General features: G+C 44.4%; 1 protein-coding gene across 4 annotated transcripts in view; it reads left to right on the top strand.

The window, feature by feature from the left end:
• PRDM10 (PR/SET domain 10) overlaps positions 1 to 14,772 on the top strand; it is a 75,593-nt gene that overhangs the window by 32,941 nt on the left and 27,880 nt on the right. For all 4 annotated transcript variants that reach the window (XM_033171398.1, XM_033171397.1, XM_033171399.1 and 1 more), the window contains 7 exons: positions 1,956 to 2,193; positions 3,575 to 3,816; positions 5,189 to 5,392; positions 8,341 to 8,413; positions 10,228 to 10,345; positions 13,016 to 13,145; positions 13,591 to 13,815. In XM_033171398.1, the coding sequence (XP_033027289.1) occupies positions 1,956 to 2,193; positions 3,575 to 3,816; positions 5,189 to 5,392; positions 8,341 to 8,413; positions 10,228 to 10,345; positions 13,016 to 13,145; positions 13,591 to 13,815 (1,230 nt within the window). The remainder of the gene's footprint in view (positions 1 to 1,955; positions 2,194 to 3,574; positions 3,817 to 5,188; positions 5,393 to 8,340; positions 8,414 to 10,227; positions 10,346 to 13,015; positions 13,146 to 13,590; positions 13,816 to 14,772) is intronic.

Raw genomic sequence — 14,772 nt, 5'->3', positions numbered from 1 at the left:
TGCCATTGAGGAATTCCTATAAGCTTTCTCAGAACATGGTTTGGAAAATGCTGATGTGCATTCTATACTTTTGCTGCCATGCCACACCCTCAGGGAGTTCTGTTATTTAGTGCACAATTCAGCATTCCAATAAGCTGTGGTAAAAACCAATAAGAGCAAACCCCTGCAGGTTTCTAGTCCTTATTGTTGACTGTGAAGATAAGCTTAAATAGACATCTGGCAATGCCTTGTGGAATCTCAGAAGCCAGCTTTCCTGCAGCTTGTCTGTGGGGACTTCATCCATCTGCATTCCACTTTATTCTCCAGCTAGGCCGAGAAGAAGTATAATAAACCAGCATAGGCACATTTTTATTTGCACCATGTATTCGGATTGAAGAATTTTGCATAATTTATTCAGCTCGCAAATTTATTTGTTTGTTTATTTGAAAAAAGCAACGTTTTGGCTACCTTGACCCAGAATTTGGGTCCATTTTATTTAAATGCCAAGTATGCATAGCTCTAAGCATGCCTAGCATTCAGGTTTCACTTCTAACTTACTGAAAGACTGTAATGCTTTGTGACGTGTGTGTGTGTGTGTGTGTGTGTAGCCTTTCCTTAAGCTCTCTTACAGCAATTCCCTTCCCCCTACACACATACACAAACACACACATTATACTGATTTCTGCCTCATCTCGAGTGCACTATGGGCATTTAACTCTTCTCTTCATAGAAAATAAAATATAACACTCCTTAAAATTAGAGCACCCATTGCCCTTAAGCAGTTAGAAGGTTGCTTTTCGTTACAAAGGTTTTAGATTTTAATTAGCTAGTTTCTTAACCGAACCCTGTGTTTTGAGTGCACTGGTGTTGTTTTCACTTGCTTTCATGGTGTGAGAAAATTATAGACAGGATCATTTTGAGGGCATATTTTAATGTCAAACTAATTAAAGCAGAAAATGGAGACCCTGGGTGACTTCACTTGGAGATGGAATAAGGAAAGGGGTAAGCTGAGTTGCGAAAAGCCTTTCTGGGGAGCCAAAGGTTTTTCTGATTTAATGCCGCCTTCTTGCCATTCTCCATTATTATTAGTGTGCTAAATACTTTTTTGCAAGGCTTAATAATACGTTGGTCTCATGAAAGCAGGTTCTTGATATTCTCTCACTTTATAGCAAATAGACCTGAGATGGTGGCTTGGCTCAAGATGCCTACTGTGTTCATGGTTGCAAAACTATTTGAAGCCAGCTGTTCTAGAATCAAGTGTAACACTGTCCACCAGACCTCTAATAGTTATGAGATATATTTTCACACCCTTAGTAAATTTCCCCACCTGGCAATTGTCTCCTATGCCTGAACAATGTGGAGAGTGAACTACGTGAGATTTGAGCTCACCTGTAGTTAGAAATGTGGCAGTGTCCAATGGCAGCAGGGCAATTTAGGGAGCAAACAGAAGCCTGTGTGATCTACTCTGCGCTATCCCCCAACACTTCTCTCCTTCCCCTAGTGTCCACCCCCAAGGCAGCTGCCTCCATCGACCTGATGGTAGGGCCGGCCCAGCGTGCATCCCTTTCAACATTCAACATGGCAGTAGAGGATTCAGCCGCCATGCTGCCTGCCACCCATCTCTCACACCACCCAGTTGTCCTACCTGCTATAGGCAAAAATTGAAGCCCTGTTTAGGTTCTCCAAACTTGGGTCATCTCCAACTAACTTCTACTGAGAACAGACCCATTTAAATGAATGAACCTAAGTTAGTCATGCTTGTTGTTTATTTATTTATTTCATAAATTTAGCACACCGCTTGATTGTAAAAACAAAACAAAACTCAAAGCAGTTTGATTTCACTGGGTTTATTCTGAGCAGGGCTAGCAAGGGGTACAACCCCAGATGCCACTGGTATTAGCTGAGATATGATCACTATTATTTTCTGGTTTGCTGTTCTGGATCACAGCACATTTTTGCTGATTTGCCCTCCCTAGGTATCAATACCAGTGCACAGCCAAGTTTTGCCTCCTATGGAGGCCGTGGATGAGTCTGGTCCTCTGGAACCTTTGCACAACCCAATAAGTGATACGGAAGCAAAAGAGGAAAACGATGAGGATGATGAGGATGATGACGACGACGAGGATGAGGAAGATGAGGAAGAAGAGGGAGAAGATACCGACATGGATGAATGGGATCCAGATCCACCTCATCCCTTTGACCCAAATGACCTGTGTAAGCATTTGAGGGTGTCTTGTTTTTGCTATGCCTCTTCTCCCTTTCACTGGCTTACCACTGCAATATGGGAATGAACCCAAAGCCTTTTAGTTTGAATTTCACTCCAGGAATCTGTACTTGGAAGCAAGGGGAGTGTTGAAACTAGCCCCACTGAGCCAGAGAAATAGGGTCACTCTTGTTGGATTTACTTTGTTTTTAGTTGAACCCTGAAATCTTATCAACCAGTGCCGGGCACCAAAGACAAACATTTAGAATTAGAGAATGTGGGAAGGGCCATAGCTCCATGGCAGAGCATCTGCAGAAGTCCCAGGTTCAGTCTCTGACATCTCCAGGTAGGAATGGACACAGATCCATGTCAGAGACCTTCCGAGAGAAACTGCCAATCAGTGCAGACAACACCGAGCTTGGTGGACTCATGATCTGATTTGGTATGAGGCATCTTGCTATGTTCCTATGGCAAGTTGTTTCTGAGCACATTCTGACTCTAGGAATAGATTTTCCGTACTCGAACCGAGCTCACAGTCCAGTCCACTTACTCCTGGTTAGCTTTCTGCATTTTAGCAGCCTAATAAAGATGGGGAAAGTCATTTAGTTGCTACTGTTGTTAAACTGTTGGGAGTCAAGAAAACCTTGGCAGTCTACTACAAATCACTCAGAGATCTACAAATAGATCTGTCTACTTAGTTAGCTGCTCTCAGTGGCCTAAGTCAGCTCCCTGCTACACAGGATCTAGTGCAATGCTACTAGTGCTGGCACAAGCTGCCTCCTCAGCACCAGTGGGTGGTTGCTCCAAGAACCGTTTATTCATCTGAATTGTGCAGGGGGGTTGTGGAGGGCAGAGGGGAGTGGAAGGCAGTGGAACAAGCCAAGTGGACTGGGGCACTTTCCTCTGAGCTGTTCTACCACCTTTCCCTGTTGGAATCTTTAGGGCAAAGCTCTCTGCATTAAAAGTCAACAACCAGGTGCTGCTGCTTCTCAGGAGGAGGAGGAGAATCTTTCCTCCACTATCCCATAGATCCAACTGATCTGGAGATGGATTGATTCTAACTAAGCCCATGAGGTTGAGAATTTGTGCAGTGGGGACAACCCTTTCAAGCAGTAGGTTCCTTTAGCTACTCTGAATGTGGAGGCCTTCGTTGCTAGGATTTGGTGGAGAGTTTCCAGGTTCTGTGCCTCCTGCTTCTAGTATATAAATTAAGGTTACCAGACATCCCCGTTTCCCAGGGACTGTCACCGGATTTACAAATCAGTCCCCATACAGAACCCATTGAAGTTGAAAAGTGTCTCCGGATTCATTGAAAAAAATCTGGTAACCTTAATATAAATGGGATGTGGGACTGTGTCATGTATTCCTGTCCTTTCCAATTATGTCTTTCAGGGTGTGAAGAGTGTAATAATGCACACCCCTCAGTTTGCCCAAAGCATGGACCCTTACACCCAATCCCAAACCGGCCTGTACTGACCAGAGCAAGAGCCAGCCTTCCCTTAGTGCTTCACATAGACCGATTCCTCGGAGGAGTGTTTTCCAAGCGGCGCATTCCCAAGCGCACCCAGTTTGGCCCTGTGGAAGGACCCCTGGTCAGACAGTCAGAGCTTAAAGACTGCTATATCCATCTAAAGGTAAAGGGGCACCACGCATTTGCTGTGTGACCTATGCGTTTCGAGACACATGTTTTGTGCAGAAGGAACTCCAGGGACTCGCAAGAAATGGGATCGGCATAACTATGTGATCATACACATCCAGTACGCAGTGCAAATAGAGGAGAGGCAAGACATTTCATCTAGTGCCAGAAGCATCTTGGCATTCAGTATGCAGGATTCCCACTTCCTTATGGAGAACTAGCTCATAACGATCAGGAGCAACAATAAGCCTTGTGCTAAATAAAAGACTGGTTATTGTGGCATGAGCTTTAGAAGACAAGAGCCTACTTTGTGAGATACACAAAGTGAAAACAATGGGCATATATTTCTGTCTATATGTAGATGCATGGGTCACTGACTCACAGAGGTATTGAAATCCCTCTGGTAGTACTTGGACGTGAGAGTTCTATAGCCTCTTTGGGTTTCAATTTTCAGGAGGGGGAGGACTCACAGTGACAGCCGGAAGCATAGATCTCTGCAGACAGAATTCAAGTTTCATTCAACAGCAAATGTTAGTGATGGGACTGAACTTCAAATCAAGGGGCTTCCAAGTTCCAGCTGTTGAAAAACACCTCCCTTGCAAAGCTTATGTCAGGTCAGGGCCAGCCCCTTCCAAAATTAGGGGCTACCTCAACTCGCATTCATTTTTGCCTCCTCACCGCAGCTGACCCCATCCATGACTTAAACTTGGGGAGGACTGATCAAGCAGCCTCCATCAGGCCTTCCATGGTTGTCCCTTGGGTCATGGCACCCTTGAAAGTGTTTGTGTGTGTTGTGCGTGTGTAGATACACATACATATTATTTATTTATTTATTTATTTATTGTTATTTATTTGTAACTTGCCAAAATTGTGTGTTTGTGTGTGGATAGATAGACACACATATATGCACGTGTGCTCACACAAGCAGAGACCCAGTGCACTTAAAAAAGGACTGTTTCGCAAGATGACTTCAAAAAGTTGAAAGCATAGATTGCATTCTTGAATCAATCAGCTGAAATAAATGACTTGAGATAAAGTATTCTGTGCTAAGCCCATAGATGTAAATGGGTCCAGGTATACTCAGTCCTGCAGGTTGGTGCTCAATTAGCACAACATCACCTGTGAGATAATCTCTTTGTAATGACTTCACCAACCTAGACTGTGATGCAAGCTAACAAAAGCTGCTGACAAATCTGCCAGTCTTCAGCAGCTTCATGCTCTGTCTGCCCCGTAAACCCTTTTTCTTCTTCTAATTACCTGGATTCATGATGCAAGCTGTTTCTTCCATTGTGGACACAACAGCCACATCTCACTGACCTGCTTTGTTTGTGTGTGTACGTTTATAGGTAATATATTTTATCTTGCCTTAGGTGTCCCTTGACAAAGGTGACAGAAAAGACCGGGGTCTGCAGGAGGATCTCTGGTTTGAACTGTCTAGCGAGGCTCTTTGCAACTGGATGATGTTTGTGCGGCCAGCCCAGAATCACCTGGAGCAGAATCTGGTCGCCTACCAGTATGGCCACCATATTTATTACACAACGATTAAGAACGTGGAGCCCAAACAGGAACTCAAGGTATGGGGCAACCTGCATTATATAGCTTCTTTTTGCTGAGTCAAACAGCACAGCTTCGCAACCTGCTAGAAGGGCTCCCTACAACTCAGCAGAGAGATAAAGCCTTAGGGCTTGATTTATTCATTCATAATTGCCATGGTTCTTGTTCTGAGATGTCTACCCTATCTGTACAACCATGGCATTCCAGGGTGTATGGGCGACATGTTTTGTTGTCTGTATTGAATCACTATTGGTCTTCACCTACCAGAAATAACAGCCCATTTGATCACTTACACTGGAAATGTGGGTCAAGAATTCTTGATCTTGCTTGGGTCTGTTGACTCTCGGTTCACTCCAACCACTGGTTCACCTTGAACGTGTAAGCACACTGGAGGTTGAGATGAGCCTGATATCATACACCTCCTGTATGCACTGAAGCATCTTGGTTTATTTTAATTCTCTCTCCCTTTCCCCTGCCCGCCCATGAATGGGATTGGCTTTTCTCCATGACAAGGGCTTTGACAACTAATGAGGTACCATTTACTTCAATCAGCGTACCTCTGAGGTTTGCAGTTTGGCCTGTGTGTGTGATAATCTGACTTTTCTGCTTGTGATTCCAATCACCACGAAGTTATTTTTATCCCATGCTTAAAACAAATCAAGTGGAACTTGGAACAGTTGGGAGAATAGCTTTTTATATTAAGCTTACAGCTTGAGATCTGGAGGGCAGTCAAAAGATGAGTGCCGCCATCTGGGCTTTTCCTGTTTTTTGCCTTCTCCACTTTCTTTTCTGCCTTGTGCCCTAATCCTGCAAGTCCTTGAAATGTGCAAGATCTTGACAGGACTGAGAAGGAATCTGTAGTGTGTGACTCTTGACTTACCCACTCCTTCCCTCTGTCCACAGAATATGAGCCAACTCCTAGGGGCTGAGGTCCCTTTGCCCCCAAATGAAACATTTGAGGGCGCTGTCCCCCCAAACATTAATGGGCATTGCCATTCAAATAGTGTGCAGGTGTCATGTCATGTGACCTATTATGTGGGTCATGGTTTACCTGCCTCCCCCCAAAAAATATTTTATTCAAGTTGGCACTGCACCCCTGGTCCACAGGATGGTGGAGATGCTGCTGTGGACTACACACCCACTCACCCCTTCATTTGAATCATTACACAAGCGCAGCCGCTAGAATTACAGTTAGTAGTACTGTTTTATTGTTTCCATCTGTTTTTAATGGTTTTACTGGAGAAAACATGAAAGGTGTAATCCAAGACACAAAAGAGAGTCATGTATTTCCCTCGTTCCTCCCCACAGTATAACTTGTGGCATTTTGGAAAGTGCTTGACCCTCCTGCCGTACTTTCACTGTTAAGTCATGGGTGCCCACCTTTGTTGCCAGTTGTTAAGTCTATATGATTTCAGCTCTTCGTGTAATCAGCTCTGGGTAGTGATTCAACATGCTAGCAAGGATATGCTAGGAGTCAAGTCTAACAAGTACAGTCTCCTTTATTGCAGTAGGAACTTGACTGACTGGAGGGAAAGGGCGAGCTCCTTTTATACTCTCAGGAACAGGAGTTGGGGAAAGGATACATTTAGATTTTGGCAGGACCCAATCAGAGTAAGGATCCAAATTGTGCCAACAATTTAACCAATAGCAACTGTCACCGCACCCGTTTGAATTACCCTGGAGTGGGAAAAGTAGTTACAGAACTAGCAGCGAAACTCATGTATGCATATTAAACCAATACATAACATTCACTATTGTGACAATCAGTGAACGACGATTTGTGATTAGAATCAAACCACTCAGCCACACTGTCTGGCAAAAGTGTCTGTCATGCAGCATGTGCAATAAGATGAAATAAATTGCTAAAGGAACAGCCTCTTCAGAATATTCATGGCTTGGCACACTTAAAAGGCCTCTTGACACGTGTACAATAAAATCACTTTTAGAGCTACTAAAGACATGTGTACTTGAATTTATCTCTTTCCCTTTCAGGTCAATGTCACCCATGTATAAAATGAATTATAAAATGCTAGCTGATTCAAGTGAGAGCCGGTGTGATGTAGTGGGTAGACTTTGTTTGTTACTATAACTCCCCAAGATCCACTCACTGGAGCCTAGTGCAAACAGCATATTTGGAATTATATAATCCTGAGCCTGTGGATTTTCTTTGAGTACCAGAATTGAACTTGCTGTCCTTCTGCACACACAAAAATTACTCCTGCTTACCCTCATCCCATCTTATTTCATTTCAGCTGTATAATTTGGGTAGCAGGGGTGGGTGGAATCATTTTGTTGTTGTCATTGTTAAGCAATTGGGAGTCTGAAATCTTTGCAGATCTACCAGTAGATCCTATTCCACTGTCTGCCCAGATGTGTTGTAGTGAATTGAGGCGGGATATGGGTGGCGCTGTGGTCTAAACCACTGAGCCTCTTGGTCTTGTTGATCAGAAGGTTGGCAGTTTGAATCTGCGTGACGGGATGAGCTCCCGTTGCTCGGTCCCAGCTCCTGCCAACCTAGCAGTTCGAAAGCACACCAGTGCGAGTAGATAAATAGGTACTGCTGTGGCAGGAAGGTAAACAGCGTTTCCATGTGCTCTGGCACTCGTCGCAGTGTTTCGTGTACCAGAAGTGGTTTAGTCATGCTGGCCACATGACCCAGAAAGCTGTCTGTGGACAGACACCGGCTCTCTCGGACTGTAAAGCAAGATGAGCACTGGACTTAACTGTCCAGGGGTCCTTTACCTTAGTGAATTGAGTGTCAGACTTGGACCAGGAAGACATGGCTTAGAGTCACAGCTCACCCAAGAAGCTTTCTTAGCAATGCTGGGAGGCCACTATCTCCCAAACAGGATGGCCTCTGTGTATGCTGCCCTCATTTCCTTGGTGGAAGGGCAGGATATAGCTGTGATAGACAAGCAGTTAATTTTTTAGATTCTCCAGTGAAAATTCTAATGTGAATTTGCTGCAGGTGTGGTATGCTGCTTCATATGCTGAATTTGTCAATCAGAAAATCCATGATGTATCCGAAGAGGAAAGGAAAGGTATTTATCTCCTTTTTACTTTTCCAGTTGATTGTTTAAATCATAGAGTATATTGCAGCACTGAATTAGCACTAGCAGGTGGAATTTTTCATGCCTAGCTCCAGCTAGACTCAAATAATAATTGGATCTAGGTTAAGGCTGCATTGCCAAGTTTTGTTTGTTGTTAAATATGCTTCTACGTAATTAGCAGTACACATTAGAAGAGGTTGCCTTTTATTGATGCACATGGTAATAGCTGCTGTTGGCAAACATGGCCTGCAATCAAAGTACCCCCCCCCCAAAAAAAAACCCTTTTTGTTCCATCACTATGATGGATGGTGCACAGTCATTATCAGATTGACTCCTTATGCAAAAAAGGAGCTTGAAAACAAATATAAGTTCTAGTTGCTTCATGGAAAGATTCTGATAGAAACTAAACCTCTGTAGTCTGATCTACAGACTGAGCTCTTCATCGTCTGTGCTGCACTTTGGCACAGAATTTGCACTTATTTTAAAACAAAAATTCAAGCATCTAGTTCTCATGATTGAGATAGGTTTGAAAATGTGCTGATCCTGGGTTCAATGCATGCCGTTCATATATATTTCAAGCAGACTGTGCAGTAACCATATTCAATTGGCTGCTGGTATTTTCCAAAGCTGCAACAGACAGGAGCAAAGACCCTGCTTGATTTCCTAACTTTCCTTCTTTCATTCCAGGCATGTTCCCCCCCCCCCCCATTCCCATTCCTACCGTCTTTGGTAGTCTTATACATTTAATTCCTGTCCTCTCCTGGCCAAAAATCCCGTGTTATGCAAAAAAAATATATCCCACCATTGAATTCAGAGTAAAATATTCAAACTGAGTGAGTGTATGCAAAATAAATGTAGGAGTGAATAATTTATTTGGAATGCAGAATTTAAGTTGCAGCAACAGCCAGAAAGGCTTTTTCCAGTAGGTAAACTACAGAGCAGCTGAGCACTTCTGTAAGGTGTAAGAACTAGTTACTATAGGGAATGTAGATATAGTATCCCCTGTCTTCTTATAATCTTCTCTGTCCTGTGTGCCTAACCCATGTTTAGAGGGGAATAAAATACCGCATTTTTCGCTCCATAAGATGCACCTGAACATAAGACGCACCAAGTTTTTAGAGGCAGAAAGGGGGAAAGCCCCGTTTTTTTTTGAGGATCAGCTCAAAGTTGTGCAGCTTCTTTTGCAAAGGGGGAAAAGCCTTGTTTGGGGGGGATCAGCTCACAGTTGTGCAGCTTCTTTTGCAAAGAGGAAAAGCCCCATTTTTATGGGGTTCAACTCACAGTTCTGCAGCTTCTTTAGGAAAGGAAAGGGAGCTGTTTCTACAGTTTTCAGACAGATAATCTAACCAGCCAGTCACATGTCGCTGGGGACACAAACAGCCTCCTCTGCAGAACATTCAACAATGGAGGCCTGGGTAAGGGGGCAGGGCGGAAAAGGAGCCTTATCTCTCTGCTGATCTCTTGCTGATCAGCGGCTTCCTTTCAACACCCCCTTCGCTCTTTGTAAAAAAAAAAAAAAGCACGATCTGCTTTTGGCCCCTGGGCAATTCAGGGAGCACCATTCACTCCATAAGACACACAGACATTTCCCCTTACTTTTCAGGAGGGAAAAAGTGTGTCTTATGAAGTGAAAAATACGGTACAGACTATGAGCAAAAGGTGTGTAGAGCATATTCCTTAGTCATTCTGATCTCTGTGGCCCCCTGAAAGTACAGAGGATTGGGGGGGGAATCTTTGGTACAAAACTGAAAAGCTTGGTGGCGTCTGAAGTTTTCTTTATCGATTGGTCTAACTTGAAAATGCAGTTCTCCGAGAGCAAGAAAAAAACTGGCCATGTTATGAGTGCAACCGACGGTTCATGAGCTCAGAGCAGCTCCAGCAGCACCTGAACTCCCATGATGAAAAGCTGGATTTCTTCAGCAGGTATTTATAAGTGTGCAGAAGCTCAGCTTTTCAAAGCTGACTTGTTCCCTGCAGGTTCTTGTTTGAAAGCACACACACAGAGAGAGAAAGAATTAGTTTTCCTAAGAAGAATGTACAGACTATTTTCTCCTGAAGGTTGTGTGCCACAGTCTCCTGAGCTCAAAGATGAGAGCCCCTTTCTCCAGTAATGGGCTGGATTGCTCTTGTGCCATGTAGAACCAAGTGGGGCACATTTATGTATTGCAGAGGTTCAAAGGGTCAGGACCACAACCAATTAACTAAACGGCAGAATGGCCTCTAATGTGTGCTGGCCTCGGGGGTTCGTCCGTGAAACAAGGTCAAAGTCCAGTCCTATATCCAGGAGTCCAACAGGGGGTCAGTCCGGCAGGAAGCAGGTTCAGGTACACGGGCAGGATCTGGCAAGCAGCAATGTTGCTCCCACAACCTGGGGTGGGATCTGACCGCCCTTTTATCTCTGCTGAGGTAATGGCCGGTCCTGATCCCCTGATGACTCACCACCCTGCCTTGCCTGAAGGCGAGCACTCCTCCTGCGAGAACTCAGGTCCCTCCTTCTCTCAGCCCTGAGTCTCTGCAGCTCAGGAGACGCCGGAGAGTTACTGGACCCAGGAGCTGCCTCAGCCCCAGCTGGTAGTGGGCCAGCTGCTGGTGACAACTCGGCTGACGGCAACAAGGTATCCCCTGCATTTGGAACCAGGGCAAGCTCAGGCCCCAGACTCGGCTCAGCTGATGCTTATTGCAGGGGAGGCTGTGCAGACTGAGGCTCTTCTGGATCAGGCCCCAGACTAGGTTGAGCTGATGCCTGTGGCAGAGGACTGAGCCTCCTCTGGTTCCGAGTCTGAGCCCAAATCCCAGGCCATCACATAATGTCCACATAGAGTGTGTTTCAGGCTGGTGCCCTCCTTGACTGCAGGAGTGCTATCGTATTTGTTTCCCTCTTTCATGCCTCTCCCCTTTGTCCAAGGTCCATTTGGGATTGAGAGGCTAGTATGTTGCAGCTCACCTCTGGAACAGGGGCGTAGGAAAGGGGGTGGGGTGGGGGGTGGCCGTGCCATCATGGAGGAGGATGACAAATTATCAAGGAACAATTACTGCCCTACTAGGGCAATTCATTTTTTTAAAAAACTTTTTTTTTTTAATGCCTGCTGCAAAGGTCTTATTTTACTACACTAGGGATTATATAGCTACATATGAAATTTCAGGCACATCAGTTAATATCTTGACCCTCCTCCATGAAAATAGCTGTTTACTTGCCCGTTTTCCTATGTCGTGAAGGCTGGAATTTCAACAAAGCACGTGCCTTTGCTAGACTCTTTTTGGGCACCTGCTAAAAGCATTTTTCTTTAGGAAAGCATACCTAGATGCTTAGGAAGTTGAAGTAATTTTAATCTTAGTATTTTAGCTTTTGTATGTTTTAAAGTAGGATTGTTAATTTTTCTTGATTTTACTGCTGCGGTTTTTTTGTTTGTTTGTTTCGGTAAACCACTTTGCAGGTTTTTTAAAAAATAAATTTTATTAAATAAATAAACAGTAAATATAAATAAAATAACACAAGCCAAAACACAATCCATCCTGTAGATTTAAGTATCTGTCCATAGTCGCCTACTTGTTATCCAGAATCCACATTCCTTTGTAAGAAAATATGAAATAATGTAAAACGATTTTTGCAGGCAAAAAAATAATAATCAATGTGGGGGGGGGGGTTGACAAGAAATTTTCTGCACCGGGTACCACCTGACCTTCCTATGCCTCTGCTCTGGAATCCCCCATGCTGAATAGTGGGAGATACGGGAGGTGCTCAGGGAGCATTCTAGGCTTTCATAAGTTGACCCATTTCCCGAACGATCGAAACCCGGAAGTGAGTGTTCCGGTTTTCGAATGTTCTTTTGGAAGCCGAACGTCCAACGGGGGTTCCGCGGCTTCCGATTGGCTGCAGGAACTTCCTGTAGCCAATCAGAAGTCGCACTTTGGTTTTTGAATGTTTTGGAAGTCGAATGAACTTCTGGAATGGATTCCGTTCAACTTCTGAGGTAATAATAATAATAATATAATTTATTATTTGTACCCCACCCATCTGGCTGAGTTTCCCCAGCCAGTCTGGGCGGAGTTATGACTGTATAGCCTCCAGTTGTCTCCAGTGCTATTCATATTCAGAGTAGCCCCCTTGAAATTAATGAACACGGCTAAGTTAGGTACATTGATTCCAGTGGGACTACTCTGAGTAAAGCTAAACTGGATACAACCCTTTGATGGAATGGAACAATAGGGCAATTTCAAGAGATATTTGGGGCCACATTAAATGAGGATATGATCCTGGGGCTGCAGGTTGCTCACCCATGATCAAAACTGAGATGTTCCTGTTTACATCAGTGATCTGGACTATGTTCCAGGGGAAGCATATCCCTGGGTACCAGATGCTGAGGGCAAACAAGAGGGGAGGGTTATTGCCTTTGTGGCCTGCTACCTGGAAGCCTCTGGCTGTTCGTTTCTGGAAGCCCTATTGTACAGCCTGTTCCCATGTTTCACCACAGGAATATATGTCTTTGGCATCTGATAGAAGTCTGAAAAACTTTTGCTAAATTGACTGGACCCATGAGACTTAGGAATACAGATCGCTCCCCTCTCTAACTCAGTTTCCTATATATTTTGCAGAGCAAGAGGCAGAGGTCGTGGACGAGGAAAACGAAGATTTGGACCAGGCAGGCGACCGGGTCGCCCTCCTAAATTTATGCGCTTAGAAGTAACCAGTGAAAATGGAGGAAAATGTGTGGAAGGGACACAGGTATCGTTTGGTAGGAGCAGGCAAAGGAGTTTCCAATGAAATTGGGAGCATGAGTCTGCTTAACTGCATTCCTGATCATCCCCCCAGTCCTTATAAAGTTGAATCAGAACTAGCCTGGGAAGGGGTATCTCAGTAGCTTCTGTCAGCAATGAATTTCCACTGCTGAACACATACAAGGGATGTTGAAGTTGCATCAGAAATATCCTCAGCAGCATTTGCCCATCGGCAATTCTGTGCTGCAAAAAATCAGCAGAACAAGGAGGACAATCTTGAATTGTCACACAGTATACAAATTTAATAAATAAAATAAAAAAAACCATGCCCCTTCTTTTTCTGGTATGAAATGGACCTAGTTCTGCAAAACCAGTATAGCCTAACCGTCATTGCTATACCATAATACGACGGGCGGCGATATGACCACCATCCATTTGATTTCCAATTTCAGGACTTGCTGCATTTCTCCAGCAAGGGGCAGTTTGATGAGGCTGGGCAAGCCACGCTGAATGGACTGGACCAACAGGAACAAACACCGGTGCCACAAGAGACGCCATCATCCTTGGATCAGCAGCCCGAGAGCCACCCCTTACAGCTCCAGCCGCATGAACAGACTGTGGTGGCTACCCAGAGCACAATGACAGCAGACGACATGCGGAGAGCTAAGCGTATCCGGGTAAGCGAAGAACTCAGCAGCTGGCTGGGGCTGTGTGTGCTCCCTGCGTGCCTGTGGGTTTACTGTTAAGGTCATCACCATTTTTACTGGCTCTGTTCGAACCCCTTTAGACAGCAGACTGATATGCAGGAGTTAAGCAGGCAATGTCCCCCACACCCCACCCCATAATTATATTTCCATGCTTAAAAGGTTTTGTCTCCTTAATTAATGCGTGTCAGGCTAATCTCTTAAAGAATGGGTTGCCAATATGCTGTGCTCCAGATGTTGCTGGACTTCAGCTCTCGTTATCTGTGCTGATGATTTATTTATTTAGATCATTTGTACACCGCTCTTCAGCCAAAAAAGTTTCCCAGAACGGCATGCATACAGTCTGTTAAAACCAGTCCCTTCCCGCAGGCTTGCAATCTAATAAACACCATGGCCATTCTGGCTGGGGCGGATGGGAGCTGTAGTCCGACAACCTCTGTAGGGCACCATATTGACTACCCCTGCTCTAAAGGCTCAGCAGCAGGGCTAGTAAAAATAATTGGTAGCCTTATTTGTAAGTGTGGAGTCTGGCATTTTGTGGGAAAACTGATGCCCTGAGAACCTCAGATTTCACGTTGTAAAACAAAGAGCTTTAGCAATTTTGGGGCACAGACTCAGACACCAGAAGGTAGAAGCTGATAGACCTAGCAGTCAGTGGCTGGAGTTTCAGTGCCCCAAATAACTTCCATTGGCCATCTATGTTGGTTGGTTTATTTACCATACCTTTCCTCCCTATTCCTTTCATTATTTGCCTTCTCTTGCTCTCCTGCTCCAAAAAGAAATTGTATTAAAATCTGTGTCTTCTAAACAGTAACTTTTGCCGGATAAGACATACATGTTTAATATTCATACTTAATTTATATGGGTTATAGAATTAGTGTCCTTTGTTCAAAATTGGGGGTGGTTTGCTGTAAAGTATGCACAGCCCCA

This window comes from Lacerta agilis, chromosome 15, assembly GCF_009819535.1.
Source record: "Lacerta agilis isolate rLacAgi1 chromosome 15, rLacAgi1.pri, whole genome shotgun sequence".
NCBI classification, from domain to species: domain Eukaryota; kingdom Metazoa; phylum Chordata; class Lepidosauria; order Squamata; family Lacertidae; genus Lacerta; species Lacerta agilis.
Note: the sequence above shows the minus strand (reverse complement) of the source record. Positions and strands in the feature narration are given on the sequence as shown.